This window comes from Urocitellus parryii, chromosome 2, assembly GCF_045843805.1.
Source record: "Urocitellus parryii isolate mUroPar1 chromosome 2, mUroPar1.hap1, whole genome shotgun sequence".
Taxonomy (NCBI): Eukaryota; Metazoa; Chordata; class Mammalia; order Rodentia; family Sciuridae; genus Urocitellus; species Urocitellus parryii.
The window spans coordinates 14,965,035-14,992,305 of NC_135532.1; the positions used below are offsets into that span (position 1 = coordinate 14,965,035).

Here is a 27,271-nt window from a genome sequence, read left to right on the forward strand (position 1 = left end):
GCTCTCTGTTGAGTCCTGGGTGGGTGGGTGCCTTGGTAGCCCACCCCTTACTGAAGGACTTGTTGCAAATCTCCCCAACCCCGAATCCTGGGACTCTTCCTGTCTGACACCTCTTCACTGTCAGTGAGTGCCCTGCCTACAGATGCCCGCTGCTGCAGCTGACCCCATCTGACCTGTGCTGCTCAGCTCAGCAGGGCTGCCGTGCCCTTGAGTTCTCCCTGCCCTACCTGGAAAGTGGTCCCTTGGCTGAGAGCCAGGGGAGTGGGGCTGTTCACCTCTTGAGTATCTCTTATCTTAGGGATCCGTCTTGTATACTGCCCGTTACCTGGTGCCTGAAAACATCTGCCTCATAATTTTGTCCCCTTCTGGGTGGTTTATGGGAACATGGGAAGTGTGGGCTGGTCCGGTATCAGTTACTCAGCCCTGGTCAGATCAGTCATCCCTCCATTAGTTTAATAGCCTGGATGTGTCCCGGCCACAGAGCTGTGTGTACAGGGCAGGGCGTGGTCCCGGGAGCCCTAGGGCGGGCCCTCTTGACTTCCTTGCTGAGCAGATAAAGGATGAGTGCATATGCCAGGAGAGAGTCCCCTGTCCTATCTCCAGGCCCAGGTGGGATTAGTGAGAGCCCAGGTCCTGGGCCCATGCCAGATCTGCTCCATCAGAATATCCAAGGAAAGGTTCCAGAAACCTGTATGTTTTAATTTGTGTCTCAGGGAAAGTTTGGGGTATGCTGTTGTAGAGGATAGTGACAGGGACAGTGGATTGGAAAGAGGGATGGGGTGGCTGTGGCCCCCTTAGCAAGTGAAAAGGCAACAAGAATCTCTGTTTTCCTTTTTCTGAGATACATGCTGAAGATGACGCCTACGATTGATTGATTGATTGATTGATTTTTAAAATTCTCGGCGGACACAACATCTTTGTTTGTATGTGGTGCTGAGGATCAAACCCGGGCCGCATGCATGCCAGGAGAGCGTGCTACCGCTTGAGCCACATCCCCAGCTCTATGATTTATTTTTTACTTTAATTATTTATTTATTTATTTATTTATATATGACAGTGGAATGTATTACAATTCTTATTACACACATAGAGCACAATTTTTCACATCTCTGGTTGTATACAAAGTAAATTCACACCAATTCGTGTCTTCATACATATACTTTGGATTATAATGACCATCACATTCCACCGTCATTTCTAACCCCATGCCCTCTCCCTTCCCCTCCCATCCCTTTGCCCTATCTAGAGTTGGTCTGTTCCTCCCATGCTCTCCCTCCCTATCCCACTATGAGTCATTCACCTTATATAAGAGAAAATATTCGGCATTTGTTTTTTTGGGATTGGCTAACTTCACATAGCATTATTTTCTCCAACTTCATCCATTTATTTATATATGATAGTGAAATGCATTACACTGCAAATGCCATGATTTTATTCTCTTTTATTGCTGAATAATATTCCATTGTGGATATATGCCACATTTTTTTTAATCTATCTATTGAAGGGATATCTTGGTTGGTTCCACAGTTTAGCTATTGTGACTTGTGCTGCTATAAATATTGATGTGGCTGTGTCCTTGTAGTGTGCTGTCTTTAAGTCCTTTGGGTATAGACTGAGGAGAGGGACAGCTGGGTCAAATGGTGGTTCCATTCCCAATTTTCCAAGGAATCTCCATACTGCTTTTCATATTGGCTGCACCAATTTGCAGTCCCAGCAGCAATGTATGAGTGTGCCTTTTCCCCAACATCCTTGCCAACACTTATTGTTGTTTGTCTTCATAATAGCTGCCATTCTGACTGGAGTGAGATTTTTTTTAGATTTGCATTTCTCTAATTGCTAGAGATGGTGAATTTTTTTTCATATACTTGTTGATTGATTGTATATCATCTTCTGCGTAGTGTCTGTTTAGATCCTTGGCCCATTTATTGATTGGGTTATTTGTTTTTTTGGTGCTTAGCTTTTTGAGTTCTTTATACCTTAGAGATTAGTGCTCTATCTGATGTATGAGAGGTAAACACTGGCCAGAGCAATTGGACAGACGAAAGGAATTAAGGGGATACAAATAGGAAAAGAAGAACTCAAATTGGCACTATTTGCTGTTGATATGATCCTATACCTAGAAGACTTAAAAATTCCACCAGAAAACTTCTAGAACTAGTAAATGAATTTAGCAAAGTAGCAGGATATAAAATCAACACCCATAAATCAAATGCATTTCTGTATATCAGTGACATCTTTAGAAATGGAAACAGGAAAACTACCCTGTTTACAATAGCCTCAAAAAAACAAAAACAAAAACAAAAACAAAACAAAACCCCAAAACCAACAACAACAACAAAAACCTTGGGAATCAACCTAATGAAAGAGGTGAAAGATCTATATTATAAAAAACAGCCTTAGAAGATGGAAAGATCTACCTTGCTCTTGGATTGGCAGAATTAATATGATCAAAATGACTGTACTTCCAAAAGCACTATACAGATTTAATGGAATTCTGATCAAAATCCCAATGACATTCCTCATAGAAATAGGAAAAGCAGTCATGAAATTCATCTGGGAAAATAAAGAGACCCAGAATAGCTATAGCAATCCTTAGCAGGAAGAGTGAAGCAGGTGGCATTACTCTACCAGAGGAATAGTAACAGAAACAGCATGGTATTGGCACCAAAACAGATATAGACCAATGATACAGAATAGAGGACACAGAGACTAACCCACAAAATTGTAATTATCTTATATTAGACACCAAAAACATGCACTGGAGAAAAGATAGCCTCTTCAACAAATGGTGCTGGGAAAACTGGAAATCCATGTGTAACAAAATGAAATTAAACCCCTATCTCTCACCATGCACAAAACTCAACTCAAAATGGATGAAGGACCTAAGAATCAAACCAGAGACACTGCATCTAATAGAAGAAAAAGTAGGCCCTAATCTCCATCATGTGGGATTAGGCCCCAACTTCCTTAATCAGACTCTTATGGTGTAAGAATTAAAATCAAGAATCAATAAATGGGATGATTCAAACTAAAACATTTCTTCTCATCAAAAGAAACAATCTGTGAGGTGAATAGAGAGCCTATGCTTTATTTTCACTTTAACTTGACTTTTATTTTAACTTTAATTTGACTTTTTTTATGACTTTTTTTTGTGTGTGTGTCTTTATTCTGTTAAGATATTTTTCTAGGTTTAGAATTGCTGGTTGATGGCTATTTCCTTTCACTTCAAAGGTAGTTGATTTTGTTTTTAAAATTTTTAAATTTAAAAATTGTGAAAAAATTTAAAATGTGGTAAAAATACATATAGCATTATAATTTATCATTTAAAATAATGTTTTAGTATATTTATTAGCATTAATTACATCCATCTCAAACTCTTTCCTTTTTGAAAACTGGATTTCTGGACCCATCAATCGCTAACTCCCTGCTCCCCCAGCCCCTGGCAACCACTGCTTCTGTTTCCACGAATTTGACTTTGCTTGGTACCTCATTTAAGTGGAATTAGCTTTTGTCCTTTTATAACTGGCTTACCTAACTAAGCATAATGTCCTCAAGGTTAATTTTTAAATAGGTTTAGGTCATACCTTGACCCTGTATCCTGCTCCTCATCTGTAGAGGTGGCCTCAGCTAACTGCAGAGGGAATGGGGGGATTTCAGGTTCTGTGCCTGCCTGCTCCCTGCTCTGAGCCAGCACCTCTGCAGGTCCTGGCTGTTTTGAAGTTCTCCTGCTTCCTATCCCCGGGGAACCCATTAGCTGCATGAACAGGGTCATTTTCCGGCTGCTGCTCTCTGCCAGGTAACAGCTGTTGGCCCACAGCTGCTCTTTGATACGCTTATCTTTCTACACCAATGAGCCGGGAAATGTGGCGCTGAGAAAGGGGTGCCCAGGCAGAGTCTGCCCTGGGTGCTATGCAGCTTCCTCCTTTGTATCTACTGGTGAAAGAAGTTAACGTCATGGCTGCTTATGATCAAGTTTGTAGCATGTCCTTGCCTTGGTCACTGTTTTTCATTTCTGCTGCATAGACCTCCTTATCTTTTTTTCTTTTTTTTTAATTTAATTTTTTTAATTAGCTACACATGACATGACAATGATCTTGGTAATTCATACATTTGAATCATTGGGGTATAGTTTCTCATTTTTCTAATTATTCCCTCCCTTTTAACACTTCAAAGGTGATGTTGGTAAACAAGGGACAGAGCTAATTCTGTGGTATTACAGGTGTGCACTGATGCCTTAGGAGGTCCTAATAGCCAACTGCTCAAGGTCAGTGCTTTGATAAATATACATTAGGAAAAAAGGAAGATTACATTTTCTCATTTCAACTGATTTTTAGGAAAATTACGTACCATGGTGAGTCTGCGTTGGGAGTCTTATTTTCTATGACTACTCTCTTGTACAAGAGTTGGCTGGGTGTGATGGCCACACGTGTCATCCCAGCGGCTCTGGAGTCTAAGGCAGGGGGATTGCAATTTTGAGGCCAGTCTTAGCAACTTGGTGAGACTGTGTTTTAAAATAGAAAACAAAAAGGACCGAGGGTGTAGCTTTGTGGTAAAGTGCCCCTGAGGTCAGTGTCCAATACCATTCCCCCCCAAAAAAGTTGGCATTGGCTCCATATATAAGTTTTTTGGTACTAAACATGCCATTTTTGAGAAAATAGATTTATTAACACCTTTTTGGGGGTTGTATTTTGTACTTTTAGAAACAGAAAGCAGAAAATATCCCAGTAATTTTTAGACGGATGGGAGAGGCTTGCCCTTTGCCCTTCTCGAGGTGTACCCTTCACTCCTGCTCTGAGGTTGCCTTCTCTCGCTTTCTCATGGGCTTCTCAGTTTCCGCTTTCCTCCTGCGGCCCTCACCATGACCATCTCGTCCTGCTCATCTGCTCATCTCCTGTCCCCTCTCTTGCTTGGTTTACCAATCAACTGCAGCTGCTCTTTCCAACACAGAAATTGGTGATGGTCGTGTCGGGGCGTGAGAGGTCTTGCAGAAGGCCTGGGGTGGGACTCCTTCTGAACAGGCCACCATCAGATTGTGCCACCTCTTTTCTCCATGGATGTCAGATGAGCTTATGAATTAAAGTGCAGTTTCTGTGACAATATATGTTGACCACCCTTTACTCCACAAAATACCTATTTTAGTTCTGTAACTAGGATTTCTCAAAGGTTCCCAAGTATGGTGACATTCTGGTCCCCTATGGGGAGTAGTGCTTTCATCTTTACCAGCAAACTGTTGGGGACCCTGTGTAGAAGCTGTCAGTGGGGGCCTGGCCATGCTCTGCTTTCCCCCAATCCTGACAGGGTTGCAGAGCCCCTGGGACCCGAGGGCATTGGAGAGGCCTGGGTCAGGGCCTCATGCAGCCTTGAAGGAGTCCTTTCTCTGGCCTTTCTCTGGCGGGGGATGAGGTGAGGGGAGGTGGAGCAGCTCCTCCTGCTGAATTCATCTCTCCACAGCCCAACCTCAGAACAGGTATCACAGGGCCACTCCATAGGTGGAGTGGCTCTTGGGTCTGGGTTGTGGCCCTCGCGTGTGGAGGCTTACTTATCCAAGGCCAGGTCTGGCTGGTCAGCCCTGTGAGTGGATTTCTGACCTCTTAACTCCAGTAGGTCATAGTGATGTCATGCAAAAAGCTAGCAGCAGGGTGAAACTGGGGGTGCCCCCGGGATGTAAATGTCACATCCTTCAAACCTTGCAGGGGACTTCTCTACAGGTTTGCCGGCTTGTGTGCCAGCCACGAAAACCGGCAAAACCAACACAAACCCCAGCGTCCAGCAGGGCTGTCAGATTATAGGGCACAGCAGGTTGTTGATTTGGTGCAGGCTTTGCTTTTCATTTCCTTGACTCATTTTTTTCTTCTACAGAACCACAGCAGACTAAGTTTGTGGATGGAGGATATTGGGCAGTTCCTGGGTCCGCTCCTCAAAGCAATGAATGTCTTTAGATTGTGCAATCAGGAACAGGTGTGGCGGCATGACCAGGCAGCTCTGGCCGACCATATTGGAAAAATATAGGCAATTTTTCTGTTCAGCGAGCTGAACATACTCTTTTTGGATGCCTGTTGCAGTGATGCCCAGTTTACCTGCATTATCTGACAAATTCAGCTGGGGTAGGGCCATCTACCAGGAATTGAGCCCAAATACAAGAAATTCTTGGGTGCTAACCTATTCTATTTGGAGCCTTCTTATTCTGACTTGACTTAAAATACTCCTGAGCCCTCCAAAAACAGTAGTAAGAAATGGGAAAGAGTCTGACAAGAATTTGAAGGAACAGCACTTTGTAAGGGACAAGGTGTAAAATGACAAACTATGCAGATCCAAAGAGCATGGCCAGTGGAGTGCTTTGGGAGGAGCACCCACAGGCCTGGGTGAGTGACACCTGGCGGGAGTGAGTTGGTAGTGAGGATTCTATACCGCGTAGATGAGCAGTGGAGCCTCTTTTACGAGGACTTTTAGAGAAGCATTTTTAGAAGTTTTCTATTAAGACAAAGATTGAATTTCTAGAGGGAGAATATATTCCATCAGCTTGGGACCCCTCCCCCATTCCTTGGATGGTCATATTTATGTGTGCACACTTGGGTTTTCTGTTTCATATTTACTGATTAAAATAATTAAGAAAGAGGAATCAGGTTTCCCCCCACCCCTAAATGAATGAGATGCTACTTTTTTTTTTTGTGGGGGTGGTCAATACTGGGGATTGAACTCACGGCACTCAACCACTGAGCCACATCCCCTGTCCTATTTTATATTTTATTTAGATACAGGGTCTCACTGAGTTGCTTAGCAACTCACTTTTTGCTGATGCTGGCTTTGAACTCAGGATCTTCCTGCCTCAGCTTCCCAAGCCACTGGGATGACAGGCATGTGCCACTGTGCCCTGCTTGATTTATGTTTTTTAATATTTATTTTTTAGTTGTAGTTGGACCTTTATTTCACTTGTTTATTTTTGTATGTCGTGTTGAGGATAGAACTCAGGGTCTCACACATGCGAGGCGAGCGCTCTACTGCTGAGCCACAACCCCAGCCCTGATTTATGTTTTTAAAAGTTGATAAAATCAATGTTTGATTTAGAAGACAGAGATATCTGATAGCCCCCAGGGTATCGTGAGGCCTGCTCTCAGCAGGAGCCCATGATGGCCATCTCTTCTTTGATAGCAAGTTCATGGCATTGTTCTTCACGGCCTCATGGATTCTAGTATGACCCATAATTAAACATTTAGACTGTTTTCTAGTGTTTTCTGTATTATAAACTGTAGCATAGTGAATGGGATTAAAGCTAAAGCTCTGAACACATCCCTGATTTCTCACGTTGCACACAATTTAAGGCTTTTGACAGACCGGTTTGCTCCCAAAGAGTTTTTAACTATATATATTCTCCCCTGTGGTATGAGATGACCCCATGTCCTTGCTCAGATTGGATGTTAGATTTTGAAAAAAAATCGTTGTGATTTCACCAGTTTCATATTTTTTAAAAAAATACTGCTTAGTTGCTTTATTTATATAGCATTGAATAATAATTTGAGTATTCGCATATATTCATTAGCAATTTGCATTTTTTGTGAAGTTCTTGCAGTATTTTTTCCTCTTTGCTTCCTCCCTTTCTTTACAGTCTGGGAATTGAGCCCAGGGCCTTGTGAGTGCTGGGCAGGCACTCTACCACTGAGCTACACCCTACCTTTGTCAAGTTTTTTAAAATTATTAGATTAATAATTTTTATTTCTATTTAGGTGCTCTTAACTTATTAAAAGATACACACTAACCCTCTTTCTGGCTTTTATAATGCAGGTGTTGATTCCAGTTTGTTTTGTCTGCCTTTTATTGTTCTCATGACAGAACAGTTTTGCTCTCAGAAGAAAAATAAATAAAAAACCTTTTATGCAATTTAAGAAGTGTTGAACCATCATTATTGAATGATTGTGCATTGATTTGCATTTATTTTCTTTACGTTGTTTGGACATGAATTGTCTTGAAATATACCATATACATTTTATTAGCATCAAACTTGAAGTTCCTATATTAATGCGAAACAGTGGTAACTTTACTTTATTAAAAAAAAAGACCATTTTAGTCTTAAAGGGAGAGTGCACCTTTTCATCGGCAGGGAAGGAAGAGGGGAAAAAGGGAATAGAAGCTGAAAATAGTAAAACCCTGGGCTCTTTCACTGCCAAAAGAAAAGAAAAGAAAAAAAAAAAAAGGAAAGAAGGCAAAATTGAGTGCCCTTCCTTTGTCAGGCAGGACTTTCAGAGTGTTTTCTTGTTTGTGAATTAGAAATAGTTCTTACCCTGTGAGGCCGTTTTCCTGTCTGGTTGTCTGGTGTGTCACAGGGGCTCATGGGAAGACCGCTTTTCTCTTTGTCTGTTTATTTCTCTGGTCCTGGTCCTGGTCTTAGGTAGCACCTTAGACCATCAATTTTATGTCTTCATCTTCAATGTAAAATATTTAAAGCCAGAAGTCTCCTCTGAATGACTTGTTTTAATTGTGTCCCACAAATTATAATAAAGTATATTTTCATTATCATTTCTTTAAAAAATTCTTACTTCACTGCTTTAACAAAAATTTTGGTTTCCCTTAAGATGTCTTCTTTGACTCATGGTTATTTAGAAAAATGTTAATTTCCAAATACTTAAGCTTTTAAATATCTTACTGGTTTTTAAAATTTTATCATCAGAGAACATTCTGCATCTCATTTTTGTGTTTAGAAATTTATTGAGATTTATTTTATGCACTAGCAGAATGGAGGAATTTCCCATGTACTTGAAAAAATTGTTGAGTAGTTGTTGGCTGTGGGGTCCATAAATGTCATCTTAAGATGGTCACAGTGTTGTTCAAGTCTTCTGTATCTTTTTCTTTTGTAATTTTTTTTAGTTGTAGATAAACACACTATCTTTTATTTATTTATTTTTTATGTGGTGCTGAGGATTGAACCCAGGGCCTCACATATGCAAGGCAAGTGCTCTACCACTGAGCTACAAGTCCAGCCCAAGTCTTTTTTCCCCCATTTTTATCAATTACTGAGAGATGGATGTTGGAGTCTCTAGCTATTATTGTAGAGTTGTATCATTTTCCCCTTTTGCTCTGCTTTGTTTGTTTGTTTCCTATGTTGAAACTCTTGTAGTTTGGTCCTGGCACACGTAGGAGGGGTTAGCTGCCTCCTTTGTGTTGATGAAGCGTCCTCTTAGTCTGGTAATATTGCTTGGCCTGCAGTTAACACCGCCTATCAATGCAGCCCACCAGGTTTCTTTTCCCATCCCTGTACTGTTAACCCACTATAACAGTTAAACAGTCTCTTGTCTATGGTATATAGTGGATTTTGCTTTTTTGTTAATCCAGTCTGACAGTATCTATCTTTTTAATGGAATGATTGGCGTATTTATATGTAGCGTGACTGTCATCTGGTTAGATTTAAACCTTTGTCTGTCCTTGCTATTTATTTATTTTTAAATATGTTTTCTTGGTCCCCCGCCCCCATACTTGTCTTTTAGGTTACCCAAATAACTTTTAGTATTCCATTTTGATTTGTGAGAAGCATAGAGTGGTAAAATTGTCACTTTTTTTTTTTTGAATAGTTTTGAGACAGGGTCTTGCTCTTTGCAGAAACTGGCCTATTATTCCTGAGCTCAAGTGATCTTCCCGCCTCAGCCTCTGCGACTACAGGCATTGTCACTGCTCCCAACTACCTTGCCCTGCCCTTTGTATTCTTGTTATTATGTGTTTTAAGTCTACATTCACAACGCAGTGTTACCATTTTCGCTTTAAAAAGTCAGTTGTCTTTTAAAAACAATTAAAAGGGAGACGGGGTGGTGGCTCAGCGGTAAAGCGCTTGCCTCCCACCTGTGAGACCCTGGTTCAATCCCCCGCACCACATAAAAATAAAGAAAGAAAATAAAGGTATTGCCTTCATCTACAATTAAGGGAAAAAAAAAACAATTAAAAGGAAAAAAGTCGCTCTTTTATATCTAACCATGTATTGTCCTTTGAGTTTCTCTTTGTGCCCTTCTGGGTGTCCATCTTGTATCTTTTCCTTCTGTTTGGACAACGCTGTTGTGTTGTTTCTGTAGCTCAGTGGGGTTGGTACCGAATTCTCTTCGCCTTTTTAGATCTTCATATTTGGAAGGATGTTGTTGTTGGGTATAGAATTCTAGGTTGGATTCTTGTCTCCAGGGCTAGGGACTGTCTTGTCTCCATTGTATCTGGAAGGCCAGCTGCCACTTGTTCCCTGGGTGCAGCCCATTATTTTTCTCAGGTGGCTTTCAACATTTCTGTTACTTTCTGGTTTCAGTGGTTTGGCCATGAGGTGCCTGGGCAGAGGTCTTTCTGGTGGTTTTATTAGGAGGTGGGTGGGTGGTGGTGCTGGGCATGGAACTCGGGTACTCAACCACCAAGCCCTATTTTGGATGGAACTCAGGCACTCATCATCCCCAGCCCTGTTTTGTATTTTATTTAGAGACAGGGTCTGGCTGAGTTGCTCAGTACCTCAACTTTGCTGTTGCTGGCTTTGAACTTGCAATCCTCCTGCCTCAGTCTTCCAAACCACTGAGATTATAGGTATGCACCACCCTACCCCACGCACCTTCAGTCTTCCTGTTTTTAACCTTCTAGGCATTTGATAGGATTAAGTATGCACTTTAACAAAACTAGGAGGTGGTGGGGGCAGGGGGTACGTTTGCAGCGGGAGGGATCCAACCCAGGGCCTTGCATGTGTCAGGCGAGTGCCTTCCACTGAACCACACACACCCTTAGCCATCCAGCCATGTTTTTGGCAGACATTTTTTCTTTCCCATTTTATCCTCTCCTCCTAGGATTCCAATTACACGCGGATCTCAGTGCTCATATTCTCCCACAGAACTCACCCGCTTTCTTCTTTCCTTCACCCATTTCCCTGAGTTTTCTTCAGATTGTAAATTACAGAGTAAGAGTTGGTGACTCTGGGAAAAGATCAATGAAACTTCATCTTCTATTAATGTTAACTAATCAACTTTTTCACTTCAGATATTTTACTTTTCAGTTCTACAATTTCCATTTGGTTTCTTTTTGATCGTGTCCATCTCTTTCCTGAAATCACCTGTTCACTTGTAACCGTATTTTCTTTAATGCCTTGAAAGCTTTTTAAATGGTGGTTTTCATCGTTCTCATCTGCTAGTTCCCCACCTGGGTCCACCCCAGTGTCTATTTCTGTTGACTTTCCCCCCTCTGTTGTCAGGTACGTCTTTCTGTTTCTTTGCCTGTGCGATAATTCTTTCTCTGTTGGAGCGTCCTGAGTCTGACATTATAGAGAATGTGGATCGCAGGGTATTGGGTTTGTTTTTGGCACGTTGATCCTGTGAGCCTCGCTTCTGTCCGTGTGTCTCATGTGTTACCATTTGAATTCGGTCCAAGGAGGACTCTGACTCTAGAGTGACTTTATTTCTAATGCGTGGCCTCCCTGGCATCCTGAGAAGACCCTCATGAGGAGCTTTTCTCCCTAGTTGGGCAGAACCTGGCACCTCCTACCACTGCATGACCTCCAGAATCTCCCTTTGGTCCTGGGCTGCTTGGGCCTTGCTCTGTCCATGGACAGTCCAGCCCTTGGCAAATTATCTTTGGTAAATCCCCACAGAGACTCCTGGGGCCTCCTCTCTGCAGCTCTGGCCTACAAATCCCAGACGCTTCTGGAACTTGGAACAACCATCTCTTTTTCCTTGACTTGGGGAAACTACAATTCTGTGTGGGCAGAAAATGCTCCAGGCAGAAAGCCAGGCCTGTTTGGGGCCACCTCCCATATTTCCTTCTGCCAGGGCTCAGGCCCCGGGTGCCTGTGGTTCAGTACCTGTTGGGTCCAAGTGTGTGAATTTGCAGTGGAAGGGGAAACCAGACCCGTTGACCAGACGGTCTGGTGGTTGGAAGCCCAGGTGTGGCGTTCTGCGTCTCCTTGGATGTTTTTTTCTTATCCCATCAGGAGTGTGACAGATTGAATTTCTGGGTTGACTGCAGGACCCTCATTACCTTCCTTAACTTCTGTTGCAGCCTGAGTGATGTGCCTGGTGGCAAGCAGCCACCGCCACCCAGAGGAGCTGTGTCTTTGGCACAGATTGTCACCAGTCAGTGCCCTCTTACCCCTAGTAAGCAGCAGCGATAGTGTGTAAACAGCAGTTCAAGTTGGACAGTTGCCTTTGAAGTTTTTTAATATGATCAGTTTAAGATCAAGTTTGGTGGCCATTTGGTCTTATTTTATCGATTACAATTAGCTGTCAAATATCTAGTCCTTTAAAACCTGCGGTGTATTTTCTGCATGCAGCTGACGTGTGTTTGTGTGTGACATTGGTCTCAAAAATATTTTCAGATAGATTTCAGTAATTAAGACACAGTGAGTTTTTCCTGGAATGTCTGTGTATGTATACGCACACGCACACACGGACACATACATGCACACACGTGCACACACAAAGCACAGACACAGATATATTTTGTAGGTGATTCACTTTGTTTGCTTGAAGTGTTTTAAGGGCACCTGGCCCCTCCCTTCCATCCACACAGTGCTGTCCTCTTGCCTGGGCTACTACTGTGGCAGCCCCCCATGCGCCTCCTCTCCAGGCATCCCCTGGTCAGTCACCTCTGCCTGTCACTGTCACGTAAAAACCACACCCTCACCCTTCCTCATTTTCCCAGACTCTGGCTTCCTTTCTCTGTACAGTTTCTTCTCCTTGGCACCCAGGGCCCCTCCTGCTCACAGTGCCCCTCAGTGGGCACCTTCTTCCCAGTTCACTGGGCCAGCGTGCTGACCGTCACCTTCACTCTGAATCACAGGTGTTTGTGTGCATGTCTGGTGCTATCTCTGGAGATTAGAAGACGTGACTCATCAGTTGTCCTGTCTGTGGGGAACCCCTGGTGTCCTCCTCTTAGCAGATAATCAGTAATGACTGGTCATTTCTCTTGTTGGGATTTTGTGATCCAGGCAGGGTGAGGATCTAGAATTTCCATTCACAGGGAAACAAGACTCAGGGTGTTTAAATGACACCACACTGAGAGTTACTGATAGATAGTTACTGACAGATTTTTTGTTTTTGTTTTTTACTTTTGAAAGTTAATTAATTAATTTTTAATTAGTTCTAATTAGTTATACATGACAGCAGAATGCCTTTTGACATTGTACACAAATGGGGCACAACTTCTCGTTCCTCTGGCTGTACATGGTGCAGAGTTACTCCAGTAGTGGAGTCATACATGATGTAGGATAATGATGTCTGTCTCTTTCTACCTTCCTTTCCCATCCCCACCGCCCATCCCTTCCCTCCCCTCCACACAAACCAAAGTTTCTATATTCTTCCCTTACCACTATTCCCCCCTCCCCATAGGTGGTTTTCCTAATTTCTCTTGCAGTGGATTCATCACTTAGGTATAGAAATGCATTTGATTTAATGGTATTGATTTTATATCCTGCTACTTTGCTGAATTCATTTATGAGTTCTAGAAGTTTTCTGGTGGAATTTTTTGGATCCTCTAGGTATAGAATGATGTCATCAGCAAATAGTCATAGTTTGAGTTTTTCTTTTCCTATGTGTATCGCTTTAATTTCTTTCATCTGTTTGATTGCTCTAGCTAGAGTGTCAAGGACTGTGTTGAATAGAAGTGGTGAAAGAGGGCATTCCTGTCTTGTTCCAGAGGGAATGCCTTCAATTTTTCTCCATTTAAATGATGTTGGCCTGGGGCTTAGCATAGATGGCTTTTACAATGTTGAGGTATGTTCCTACTATTTTACAATGTTGAGGTATGTTCCTACTATTCCTAGTGTTTCTAGTGTTGAATATGAAGAGGTGCTGTATTTTGTTAAATGCTTTCTCCGCATAATCATATGATTCTTGTCTTAAGTCTATTCATGGTGATGTATTATGTCGAGCCAACCTTGCATCCCTGGGATGAACCCCATTCCATCATGGTGTGCTGTTTTTTTTTTTTTTTTTAATGTTCTTTGCCAGAATTTCATTGAGAATTTTTGTGTGTATGATCATCAGGGATATTGGTCTAAAGTTTTCTTTCCTTGATATCTTTGTCTGGTTTGGGTATCAGGGTGATACTAGCTTCATAGCATGAGTTTGGAAGGGTCCTCTCCTTTTCTTTTCATGGAATAATTTGAGGAGTATTGGTGTTAGTTTTTCTTGGAACTTCTTGTAGAACTAGAATGAGAACCTCTCTGGTCCTGGGGCTTTTCTTGGTTTGTAGGCTTTTGATGGCGTCTTCTGTTTCCTTGCATGAAATGGATCTGTTTAAATTTTGTATATCCTCCTGCTTCAGTTTGAACAGTTTTTATGCCTCTAGAAATTTGGAGGTGTCTTCGAGAGTTTCCATTTTACTGGAGTATAAATTTTTAAAATAGTTTCTAATTATCTTCTGTATTTCAAGTGTCTGTTATTTCCTTTTTCATCACGGATAATAGTAATTTGAATTTTCTCTCTCCTTTTTGTTAGGGTGTCTAAAGGTTTATCAATTTTATTTATTTTTTTCAAAGAACTAGCTTTTTTTCGATTGTTTCTGTTGTTTCAATTTCATTGATTTCAGTCCTGATTTTAATGATTTCCTATCTTCTACTACTTTTGGTGTTGATTTGCTCTTCTTTTTTAGGGCTTTGCGATGTAATGTCAGTCATTTATTTGTTGACTTCTTATTCTTCTAATGAATGGACTCAATGCAATGAACTTTCCTCTTAGCACTGCTTTCACAGTGTCCCAGGGATTTTGGTAGTGTCGTATCAGAATTCTTATTTACCTCTAAGAATTTTTTTTTTATATCTCCTCCTTGATGTCTTCTGGTATCTATGCATCATCATTCAATAGCATTGTTTAGTCTGCAGGTGTTGGAGTAGCTTCTATTTTTTATTTTATCATTGATTTTTAATTTAATTCCATTATGCTCTGATAGAATGTATCTCTGTTTTTTTTGTGTGTTAAGACTTGCTTTATGGCATAACACATGGTCTGTTTTAGAGAAGGATCCCTGTCCTGCTGAGAAAAAAACTGTATTCACTTGTTGATGCATGAAATATTCTATCTATGTCTGGTAAGTCTAAATTATTGATTGTATTATTGAGTTGTATAGTTTCATTGTTTAGTTTTTTATTTGGAAGATGTATCCAGTGATGAGAGAGTTGTATTGAAGTCACCCAGTTTTATTGTGTTGTGGTCTATTTGATTCTTGAAATTTCAAAGGGTTTATTTGATATACGTAGATGCTTCATTGTTTGGAGCATAGGTATTTATGATTGTTATGTCTTGTTGGTGTAGGATTCCCCTAAGCAGTATAAAATGACCTTCTTTATCCCTTCAGACTGACTTTGGTTTGAAATTCACTTGATCTAATATGAGGGTTTGTTTATGTGATCCATGTTTTTTTCCCATCCTTCCAGCTTCAGTCTGTGGATGTCTTTTCCTCATTTCATGAATCTCTTGAAGGCAGCATATTGTTGGGTTTTTTTAAATCCAATCTGCCAGTCTATGTCTTTTAATTGATGAGTTTAGGCTATTAAAATTCAGGGTTATTATTGAAATATGGTTTGTATTCCCAGTCATTTGGTTTATTTTTGGTTTTTAACTTGACTTGATTTCTCCTTTGATTGGCTTTTCCTTTTCCTCCCTTTGCTATCCTCATTGGATATTTTGCAGAGAATGTTCTTTAGTGCAGACTTTCTCATTGTTAATTCTTTTAAATTTTGTTTGTCATGGAAGGTTTTGAATTTCATCATCAAATCTGAAGCTTAATTTTGCTGGACTCCTGGTTGGCACCCGTTTTCTTCTAGAGCTTGGTGTATGTTGTTCCAGGATCTCGTGGCTTTGAGGCTCTGGGTTGAGAAATCTGCTGAGATACGAGTTGGTCTTCCCCTATATGTGATCTGAAACTTTTCTCTTGCAGTTTTTAAGATTCTATCCTTATTCTGTGTGCTAGGCATTTTCATTATAATGTGCCTTGGTGTGGATCTGTTGTAATTTTGTACATTTGGTGTCCTGTAATTGATTTTCCAATTCATTGTTCGTGGTTGGGAAATTTTGAAGAAATTGTACATTCCTTTGGTTTGTATATCTGTGCCTTCCTCTATCCTGATAATTCTTACTTTTGTTCTTTTCATGTTCTCCTATATTTCTTAGAGGTTTTTAGAGGTTATGTTCGTGGTTTCTTATCATCTTCACTATGTGGTCAACTTTATCTTCAAGATTATATATTTTGTCTTCACTGCCTGAGGTACTGTCTACCATGTGACCTAGTCTGTTGGTGATGCTTTCTACTAATTTTTTATTTCGTTTATTGTTTCCTTCATTTCAAGGATTTCTGTTTTTTTTTTTCCTTTCCCAGAATCTCTTTCTTGAAGTAATCTTTTACCACCTATATCTATCTTATGTCTTTGTTGGAGTGATCAATTGTTGCTTATGTTTGTGTAAGAGCATTTTTGCTTTGCAGATCATTTTAATTATGCACATTCTGAACAACTTCTTTGACATTTCATCTACTGTGCTGTCAATGAATTCTATTAATGTGCATCTTGGTTTGTTTGGGGCACCTTCTTCCCTGGTTTTTTTCATGTTATCTATGTGTCTTCCTCTAGCAATGCAGATCCTCGAGGTGTTACAGTTTCTACCCTATAATCTTATAGTTTCCCTGCAGATTACCAATGCCTCGCCTCTGGGGGAGAGATCAATATTTACAGCACCCAGTGTGAACAACATGCAGCCTTAAACCAAATAGCTCCTGTTTAGACAGTTTCGTCACGATGAAGAGAAATGATGTGTTAGATTAATCCTACAATATAAATAGTAGGTTTGCATAAGGGCCTACAGTTTCTAGTAGTGGACAGTGAGCGAGCAGGGGTGGTGTGGTGTGTCGGATGTGGGGTTTATGAAGTAGGAGGTGAGAATATAGAGGTATTAGATCACAGGAAGAGTGAAAGAGGAATCGAGATGTAGGCTAGCAGGGATACCTCTGCTGGAACCAAGCCTGCGGGGACCTTGGTGATGGTCTTACAGATTCTGGCTGTTGTCTCTAGATGGAAGTAGGCATGTCCCTAGTTGGTGGCGTAGACAGCTTCATATCTGTGGGTACCTTGATGTTAGGCTTCTAGGCCCAACGGGTATCTTAAGATAGAAGTTTTTCTAACAAAAGATGGTGGTGTGGTGGCAGCAGGGGGAACCCACATGGAGGCAATTGCTTTCAGAAATGTGGCTGAGAGGGCAGGCCATGTGGGGGCATTGGGCAGCCTGTTTGGAGACCCAGCACTGTGGTGTGCAGTGCTGTGGTAGGCTGCTGCCTCTGGGCCCTGTCTGTTGTCCCAAGGTGGAGGCTAGCATGTGTGTGTGTATGGGGGTGACTGCAGTGCCCTAGATGAAAGCGGCTGGGAGAGCCACATGTTGGTTGAGGGGACCCACAGTGCAGTGCATGCACATTGCTTTCCTCCTCTGTGGATGCACAGTTACTCATTCCATATATATAATCCAAGTCCTATAATTTGTTTTCTTTGGCTACTTCCCTGCTTCCTGTCTCACTTGGCTCAGAATTATTTGGTAGGTGGTTCAGTGTGAGTGTACGCGCTTTTCTATATTGGATGCAATCACATTCATTAAAAAGCGAGGTGCGATCTTTCCCACTTCCTTCTCCTTTCTTTGATGTCCTTGGAGGCCACAGCTGCTTGGAGCCCTTCTTAAAGCTGCTGTCACGAGTCACCTTGGCCTTTACAATGCACAAGTCCCCAGGAAAATGTGCTGTTTTCTACGTGCCATGCAGCATCACCTAGCAATATGATTCTCCCCCTCCTCTTTTCCTCCAGGCACTTCGTCTTAGTAACATGGCCATGGGGAAGACGACCACAGGCCAGATAGTCAACCTGCTGTCCAATGATGTGAACAAGTTTGACCAGGTAAATCCAGGGGCTCCTTTTTCCATGCGTGCCTCTTTTTTAGTTTAACCTATTGTGATGCCAGGTTTTTGGTGTAGACCAGTATTCTTTTGAGGATGTAAGACAGAGGCTTTTTTTAAATGTACATCTCGATTCTCCTGGTATCATTTAGATGCAGGAATACATTGTTATCCTTTAGATTCAGGTTTGGATTTTTTGCAGGTCCCATACACCATCTTTGAATAATATGTATGCAGACCACAGTGATCCTGCCTAGCTGGCTTGACTACCTAGCTGTCCTCCATTGTCCCTTCTTAACTCTTAGCATGTGACAGTGGGACAGCATGCTGAATTGTCTTTCTTTTTTTCTAGAGGTAAACTCCTGGGGGGCAGGTGGGCTGAATCTTTTCCCCCCGTGGCCTGTTGGAATCCTTTGTTACTTAATGCCAAATGGGTGGTCCCTAGTTAGAATAAGCAACTTTCCTCTATTGAGCCACTTACTTTTTACACTTACCTAATAGTTGTAACACAAAATATGGGACATTTTAGCTTCTGGTCAGATCTGTCTTGCACAGGGGCCATTTCTTTTTCAATTATTCATCAAATATAAACTAAGTTTCCTCCTTCCCTGCTTAATGTCAGGGGTGAAGATTTTAGATTGTGATTAAAGAAGCTTGAAACCTCCTGTCCAGGAGTTATGTATTTATATAGCTCAGCAGTGGCTGGAGAAGGTAGCAGGTACCATGGTATAGCACCCCCTAAAGTAGTAGGGAACCCCAGAGGAGATGGGACCTAATTATGCCACACAGAGAGTTCTGGGATGTTCTGAGGTCCTCTGTGAGTTAGACTAGTTTGGAGTCTTCCTTCTGCTTCCAGTCCTGTGCTCCTGAAGGGCCTGAAGGCCGCTGGGGCCCCACAGGGCTTCACCTGCAAGAGACACTTGAATTTCCACCTCACAGGTTTGAAGTCCGCTATGGTCATTTTTGGAGTAGAGCGTTTCTGTGCCGTGTTCTTACTGGATTTTTTTTTTTTAATCTTTTTAATCTAGTCCCAAGAACATGTTGTCTTTTCCTTTGAAGGTGACAATCTTTTTACACTTTCTGTGGGCGGGGCCGCTGCAGGCCATTGCCGTGACTGCCCTGCTCTGGATGGAAATAGGAATATCGTGTCTTGCGGGGATGGCGGTTCTGGTTATCCTCCTGCCTCTGCAAAGCTGCATTGGGAAGCTGTTTTCCTCCCTGCGGTAAGAGAAGTACTAATTTGGTAACAATGTCACTGTGTGGTAACAGCCATCACCTGCCCGATGCTTCTGTTGAGACACAAAGTAAATGCCTCTGATTAAAAATAAATGCCTCTCTTCTTTGCATGTGTCACAAAATCTTCAGGCTTAGCCGAAGGCCAGTGGGGGAAGGTAAAGGCCCTCACTGCTACCAGCTGCCTTTTCACGCATTGCGGTCTCACCAAGTAGGTGAGCTGAAGTTGGATATGTAGAAGTTATTTAAATGTATCTTAAGGAATAATAAATTAAAATATTTCATAGGCCCACTTCTAATTGCATATATTTTTATCATGTATGTTTTGGCACTATTTTTTTTGTATGCATTATTTTTTATTTTGGGGGGTACCGGGATTGGTCTCAGGGGTACTCAACCACTGAGCCACATCCCCAGCCCTATTTTATATTTTATTTAGAGACAGGGTCTCACCAAGTTGCTTAGTGTCTCTCTTTTGCTGAGGCTGGCTTTGAACTCACGGTCCTCCTGCCTCCGGAGAAACTGGGGTTACAGGCGCGTGCCATGGCTTGTGGGCTGTTTTTAATTTGATGTTTCCATTAAATTAGAAACTCCCCAAGGGCTGGGTCAGTCTTAATGACATAAAGTCTCACAGTCCCAGCAGCATGTATGTTAGAAAAATGGCTGTCAGCAAAGACCTCGATGATGGTAGAAGTGACTTAGACTTGAAGCAGGTGCCAGAGAGTTGGAAGTGGGTCATTGCGAGGGTGGCAGGTGGTGGAGATGCCCTGCTGTTTGATGTACCTGAACACTTTCTTCTGTGTCTTTGCTTGTGGTGTTTGCTCTACCTGAGAATTTCCTCTTCCTTCTTTGCTTTTCCTTGAAGGCCCTGTGCCAGGGTCCCGGTGTGTTGGAGCCTTGTTGTGTTCTCCTTTCCCCGTGGAACAACCAACAGCCCTCTCACCTCCTGCTCTGCAGCGCTTTATTCCTGCTTCATTCCACCCCTGCCAACCATGCCACTGTCAGAGCCGGAGGCCTTGCTGCCTCCCCCACCTGGGTGCCCCTCGAGGGGATGGATTGATTCTATCTGGCCCACTTTCCCCTCTTCCTCAGAGGGTGTTGCAAATGCTCCAAACACTCATGGAGCCTGGTGCGTTGTCAGCTTCCTCACTGTGCCTTTGTCCACTTGTCCTGTGAGAAGGACCTGCTTGTGTCATCAGCAGATCTGGAGGAAAGCTTTTGGTCCCTGGTCTGGGCCTGTGTCCCCTGCTGATAAGGAAAGGTGTGGCTCATCCCTCTTGTTTGTCCCCCTTAGGAGTAAAACTGCAGCCTACACCGATGCGAGGATCAGGACCATGAATGAAGTTATAACTGGAATAAGAATAATAAAGATGTATGCTTGGGAGAAGTCATTTGCAGACCTCATTACCAACTTGAGAAAGTAAGTTTTTGTGTTCATTGTACCATATTTTTGTGCTTTTCTATCTTCTGTTTTTTATTGAAGGAGTTTAGAAGTCATTGTGTGCTTACACATGAGGGTGAACCTAGGTATGACCCGCGCCAGCCGTGCACGTGGCAGAGGGTCAAGCAGAATGGCACCAGACGGCATGCTCACCTGGGCCTCCAGTCTCTGTTCTCCTACAGCAAAAGTCATGAAGCTTCTTTGTGATACAAAACTGAAATTCTACATGTTTCTGAACATTCCAAACCCCCATAAGCAAGGATTTCCAGATGCAAGAGTTTGAGACTTTTGCATTTAAAATAAAACTATGTTTTATGCTAATGTAACCAGAGGGCAGATGATAGAGATTGGGTATATCTGTATTATGCCAAACTATATAAATGGGTGTTATTCATTACAAACAGCTATAGAAATACTGGTGTTTTTTTTTTTTTTCCTTCTTTTTTTGGTTCCAGGGGCATGTAACCACGCAGCCACATTCCCAGCATAATCCTTTTTCTTTTCTTTTCTTTTTTTTTTTTAATTTAGAGACAGAGTCTCACTGAGTTGCCTAGGGCCTCACTAAATAGCTGAGGCTGGCTTTGAACTCCCAATCCTCCTGCCTCAGCCTTCCCAGCTGTGGCGTGTTCTTTATGTGCGCCTACGAGGGACTTACGAGTTTCTGGTAGCCCCTGGCCACCTCTCACTTTTGCACCCTTGTAGGTACTCCCGGTGTTCAGATGTGCTCTTTGCTTCATTCTTCTCTGGCTTCCTCCAGACTTGCAGCCCTCTCTGACTCCACCATAGCTTCTCTTGCCTCTCCTGTGTCTCTGTGAGGTTTCCTGCTAGCTACTCTCTCCAGTGTTTTGGGGTCTCACAGCTTTGGGGTTGCTTATTCTCTTTTTCCATGAGTTCATGAGCTCCTACGGGGGACAGGCCGTGTCTTGCTTATTTTACTGACGTCAGTGGGATGCCTGGCCCAGGACTTATAGCTACGAATACTGATTGAATGAATTTGATAGGGTGATTCTTCAAATGTGATCTCATTGACTCATGGTGACTTCAGCATCATTCAGATGGAAAAGCAGCATGGCCACCTAGTGCTCTGTGTGGTCCAGGGCCTGTGCTGCAGATGTTTCCATAATGTAACAAAGGGGCCACATTCACAGGGCACTCTGTTTCATGACTTTTGATGATGCTTCTTGGAAAAAACAAATGCATTTGACTCTCTTTTCCAGGAAGGAAATTTCCAAGGTCCTGAGAAGCTCCTACCTCAGAGGGATGAATTTGGCCTCATTTTTCGTTGCAAATAAAATCATCCTGTTTGTGACCTTCACCACCTACGTGCTGCTCGGCAACGTGATCACAGCCAGTCGTGTATTTGTGGCAATGACACTGTACGGGGCTGTGCGGTTGACGGTCACCCTGTTCTTCCCCTCAGCCATCGAGAGAGTGTCTGAAGCAGTCGTCAGCATTCGAAGAATCAAGGTGTGGGGACAAATAATGTTAAAGTTGTAGGTGGCTGTTGGGTCCCCAGCGGTGCTTTCTTTTTACTTAGTGTCACTGTTCCAGTTAGGGAAGTTTAACTCTTTCAGCACCAGCACACACAGTCAGTCCAAAATGTGGTATGTTTCTTAGGTAGAGTGTAGCGAACATGGCACAAGAATTGTTGCTCACTTAGGGGCAGCAGCCGAGGGTCCTGGATGTAGGAATGAGGACTGCAGGAGCGAGGAGCGTGTCCAGAAGCAGGAGAAGCAAATACATTTCCTCCCGAGGCCAGCTGGAGTGTGTAGGCAGGGCTGTGTGCAGGGCTGAGTCGAGTGGAAGCTACTTTGGGCTGGAAGGAAAGAACTTGCTAGAAACTCCCTGCAGCATGGACAGGAAGGATGGCCTGCACTTCACAAGGTCATCCCTGCTGAAGGATGGGTTCTCTTCTCCGCAGATGGTTTGCTTGTTGATTTCTGGGTGTACCTTTTGGATCCTGCCCTTTTCCTCCCTGTCCTCTCTTCACTTTTTCTTAATTTCAAGGAGCCCGTCTCTAGAAGGCTTCTTCCTATGCAAGTTAGTGATTTTCACAGTGCTGCTGTTGCTTTTCATAAAGAGCGGTCCCTAAATCGCTAGCGGCGTAGTCACGATAAGGGCCTGTCTCCTCACGGGTCTCAAGTATCTGTGTGTCGATGAGCCTGTCTAAGATGAGGATTAATTGGCTCTGTGAGAGGGCCTGGGAAGGACTTCGGGATCGAAGCTTTAAAATACTTGTTTTGCTCCTGGTTCCCAGTAGTGCTGGATGTCCAATAACAGACCTCCAGTGAACTCACATAACCCTGTGTGGGATTTTTTTGGGGGGCGTTGGGGGATTGGGGATTTTCATAAAAGACAAGATTTTTTTTAAGTGATAAAATTAAAAAAAATTTTTTTTTTTTTATAACTCGGGGCTGGGACTATGACTCAGTGGTACAGCACTTACCTAGCACGTGTGAATAAAGGTCCATCAACATCTAATTTTTTTTAACATGTAATTACTCATAGAGTCCTAAGCTTCTCATTTTTTTTCTGTCATGATCAAGGAACACTTGTAAGGGATGATCCATGCAGCTCAATATTTTTTTTTTCTTCTTGTGATGGTGCACACCTATTGTCCCAGAGACTCAGATGCTGAGGTAGGAGGATCCAAGTTAGAGGCCAGCCTGGACATCTTAGTGGGATCCTTTAAAAAAAAGAAAAGAAAAGAAAAGAAAAGAAAAATTTATATAGCTTTTGCATCTTGAAAGAAAACGCTGAAGAATTCACTTCAGCCACAGCGCACTTCTAAGTATACATACCTTGTAACTTCTCCCGATGCTGCTTCTCATGTGTTGAGCTGTTGTCCTCTTGCTGTTGCTCCTTCTGGCCTTGCTGCCTGGGGCTTGGGTGTCTTATGTGCTGCCCAGTGTTCCATCCTGACAACAGTCCCAGGAGACAAGCATTCAGTGTTCCTGCTGTGCAGAGAAGGAAACAGCTTCCTAATGGCAGCAGAAGCATGCTGTCACATGGGTGCACCTGGCTTCCCAGGAGACTGGGAAGAGTGGACCTTTTTCTTGACAGCCACGTACCAGCTAAACACGAAAAGTCTTGTTACCTCAGAAGATGGAGAACAGATTTTGAGGACAGCCAGCAGTTTCTGCCATATAAGCAAAATTTGGGGAGGGGGAGGAGGTGCTAGGGGACATCCAGGTTTTTTATTTAATTTCTGTGCCACTGTGCCTTTTCTAATTGGATTCTGTCTGGCATGTGAGAAGCAAGAGGGTGTTTGCCGATTATTATTATGTTAGGTTTTAATAATAAGTAGGAATTTATTTAGTTAAATTGCATCAAATAGCTGCTAACTAGTATAGAAAATAGCAGGTAGTGGAAGAGAGGACATTTACCAAGGTGAAGACACAGTGATTATGAAGACAAGCTTATAAAATATATTTTAGGAGGTGGGAACCTAACTGAATAAGAACTTTTTTTTATAAAATGATGAATTATTAGTGATATGTTGTGATATATTGATTTGATATGTATGAGGGAGGAGAAAAACAGAGTGAATTTGAGTCCAGCCAGAAGGTAGTTGGATAGAGCCTGGGCCTGCCTTCCATATCTGCCACTGGTCATGTGTCCCTGCCTTTGCTTCTGTCCTGACTTGACTCCTGAAGGCTTAGGAATGGCCTTCAGGTTTGCACTCCTGGCCTCTAGCATGATGTTTGGCACATTTGAGGATTTAATAAATATCAAATCATTTTCTGCTATCGCAACTCCCCACCCCATGTTTACTGTTAGTAATGTAGAAGTTAAAAAAAAAGTTTAGGTTCTACCTGTGTTCAACTTTGGAGCAGGATTTTTGCTTTAGAAAGGAACCCATGTACTTGTTGAGAATGTTAAACAGACAGTTCATTCATGGCTGTTAATTTGTAAATTTCCTGTGTGTGTGTGTGTGTAAAATCTTTTAATATCTAGCATGTTCTGATGTGAATCAACACTTTATTTATTGCGGTGCTGGGGAAGGAACGCACTAGGCAAGCAGTTCTCCCACTGAGCAACGTTCCCAGCCCTAGAGTCAACACTTAAAATACAACCAATAAAATGCTGTGTAGTCTGTATAGAGTTCTATATTGCAAGTTATACGGAAGCAGTGATTTTTGGTTCTGCATTTCAAACAATCTGTTTTTCCTTCTTTTTTAGAACTTCCTGCTACTTGATGAGATATCACCGCACGACCCCCAACTGCCACAAGAGGGTAAAATGATAGTGCATGTGCAGGATTTTACTGCTTTCTGGGATAAGGTAACACATCCTCTATCAGAAGGTCATGACTTCCAGAAGACAACTAGTGCCTCGGATTTCATAGAAATCTTGAGATTTTATATATTGCATGATATGTATTACGAATGTAATTTTACATATTTGCACAAAATGGTGCAATTTACTGATAGAATGTTATATAAATTCTAAAAATCACGAGGAAGGTTTGTCATCAGTAGGAAGTAAATACCAAATCAGCCTAAATTGTTTGACAAGTTGTTCTTGATCACAATTTCAAGAGAGCTTTCATTGCTGCCTTAGTTTGGACTTGATATACTTGAGTTTAGACACTGATACGGTTAGAATCTATAGAAGAGGGTAGTCTTGGTGTGGCATGGAGTGTGTTAACCACATTTCAGATGGTTTTAGAGACTGGAGGGAGTCAGTTTTTTACCTTCATGTGTTCAGGTCATCTTACTACATTCTGAGAAAGCCCATGAATTGGATTTTTGCTGGCATTGAGGAGGGGTGGGACTCCCTTATTTGTGCCTCTGGAGGGTACTGGCTGTTTTGGTGGCACCCCATGCAGGGAAGAGGCAGCGGGGCAGCATAGTAAACCGGATTCCTAACTGCAGGGTTTTGTCTTATACTAAACAGACAGTGAAACAGGTGAGGCCACCAGGATTTTGCCACATTTGGTTTCCTGAGTTCATTTAGGCAGATGGGAAAAACAACAGGAATACCTTCAAGAAGTGCTCAGACTTGCGGACTCTCCATTGTGCCCCCTTTACCCTCCTCTCCAAGGCCCTCCACCTGGGCTACTGGTCTTCTGTGCAGGACTCCGTCTCTCAGTCTGGGCCAGTCTGGGAAACAGAAGTCACAGCACAGGAGAGGGAATTTCCTTCGGGGAATTTGTTACTTAGGAGATGAAAGCAGAAGAGGTCGTGGGTGGGTAAGGCCAGCAGGTGGGTGGAACTGGAAGGACCAGCCTCAGACCAGGCGCTCTCCACTGCTGAACTTGAGCTGGAGGGAGTCTGGAATCTCAATTTGTAGGAGTGTGGGGACAGACTGGCAGCCAGAGGGGTTGAGCAGCGCTGATTCCCAGCTCCTCTCTGCTCCCCACTTCTGTGGTGCTCTTACCTCTAAGTAATTGCTTTCTTCATCCTTTTCACCTAATTCGGATGTAATGCCCCCATCTCTACCAGTTCAACTGTAATCTGTCCCAGCCACAGCACTACACCTTTTGCACATGGGAGCTTGTACAGGCTGCTCTGACCTGGGGTTTCTCCTCGCCTACTTGGTACATCCTAGCCTAATATGCTCTGTGGGTCAATGAGAAGCACACTAAAATCCCACAATAAAGAAGCTCTCCCGTAAATGCTACTGGATTAGGTAAAGCACCAAGGCTCCCGGTACACATCTTGTAGGACCCATTGCCAAATTGCTTTTGAATCAAACTCTGCAGTGTTGGGAAATGGGCTGTTCTGTTCTCCCGAGAACAACCATGTTCTTAGCCTGTTTTGCAGCTGCCCTTGCAGAGCACTTCATCTGCTCTGGCCTTGTCTGGGGGATCCTGGGTCATGTGAGGTCCTGGGTCAGGGTCCTTGGATGGGGCAGGGACACAGAGATGGGGGTAGTTGGAAACTGAGGTGGAATGAGGAGTGTGCTGGGCTTGGAGTTGAAATATCCGCACTCCATTTGCAGCCCCCTGGGGTCAGACCCTTATTTGGGGGAAGGTCTCACCAAGCTAGCTCTCATTTATAATCTGTATGACTCCTCTGTAGTTTATGGTCCTGTGGGATCTTCAGATCTCCCTGGGGGCTTGTTCTCTGCTATGTTCCCAGGGCTTAGTGTGGCCCAGAGTTGGAGCTCCTCAGTGTGAGGGGAGCCTAGATGACCAGGAGCCCCCTTAGCCAGCAAATGCTGCCCCCTTCTGGTTATAGTAGAGCAGTACACAGCCTGACTCACCTGCAAGGGGCAGAAACCTCCCTGCCCTAACAAGAACCTGAGGGGCATGAAGGGAGATGGGTACGCCCTGTCTGAGGGGGTCCTGCCCTTCAGGGATTTGAGGTTCAATTTTTAAAAAATACCTTCATTTTATTTATTTATAATGTGGCACCAAGGATCAAATCCAGTGCTTCATATGTGTGAGGCGAGCACTCTACCACTGAGCTACAGCCTCAGCCCCCCCAGTTTCAATTTTTTTTTTGGGGGGAGGGGGTACTGGGGATTGAACTCAAAGGTGCTCCACCACTGAGCCACATCCTCAGCCCTATTTTGTAATTTTATTTAGAGCCGGTCCTCACTGATTTGCTTAGCACCTCACTGTTGCTGAGGCTGGCTTTGAACTTGCAATCCTCCTGCCTCAGCCTCCTGAGCCACTGGGATTACAGGCATGAGCCACTGCTAGAGTTGAAAAGGCCACATTGCCTTCGATTCACTCTTGGTTGTTCTTTTATATAATAGAACATATCCCCTCTTAAGAGATCC

General features: G+C 42.9%; 1 protein-coding gene across 2 annotated transcripts in view; it reads left to right on the top strand.

Annotated features, from left to right (window-relative positions):
* Abcc4 (ATP binding cassette subfamily C member 4 (PEL blood group)) overlaps positions 1–27,271 on the top strand; it is a 230,178-nt gene that overhangs the window by 58,805 nt on the left and 144,102 nt on the right. For both annotated transcript variants that reach the window (XM_026399756.2, XM_026399766.2), the window contains 5 exons: positions 17,777–17,866; positions 18,925–19,088; positions 20,393–20,518; positions 21,757–22,006; positions 24,722–24,823. In XM_026399756.2, the coding sequence (XP_026255541.2) occupies positions 17,777–17,866; positions 18,925–19,088; positions 20,393–20,518; positions 21,757–22,006; positions 24,722–24,823 (732 nt within the window). The remainder of the gene's footprint in view (positions 1–17,776; positions 17,867–18,924; positions 19,089–20,392; positions 20,519–21,756; positions 22,007–24,721; positions 24,824–27,271) is intronic.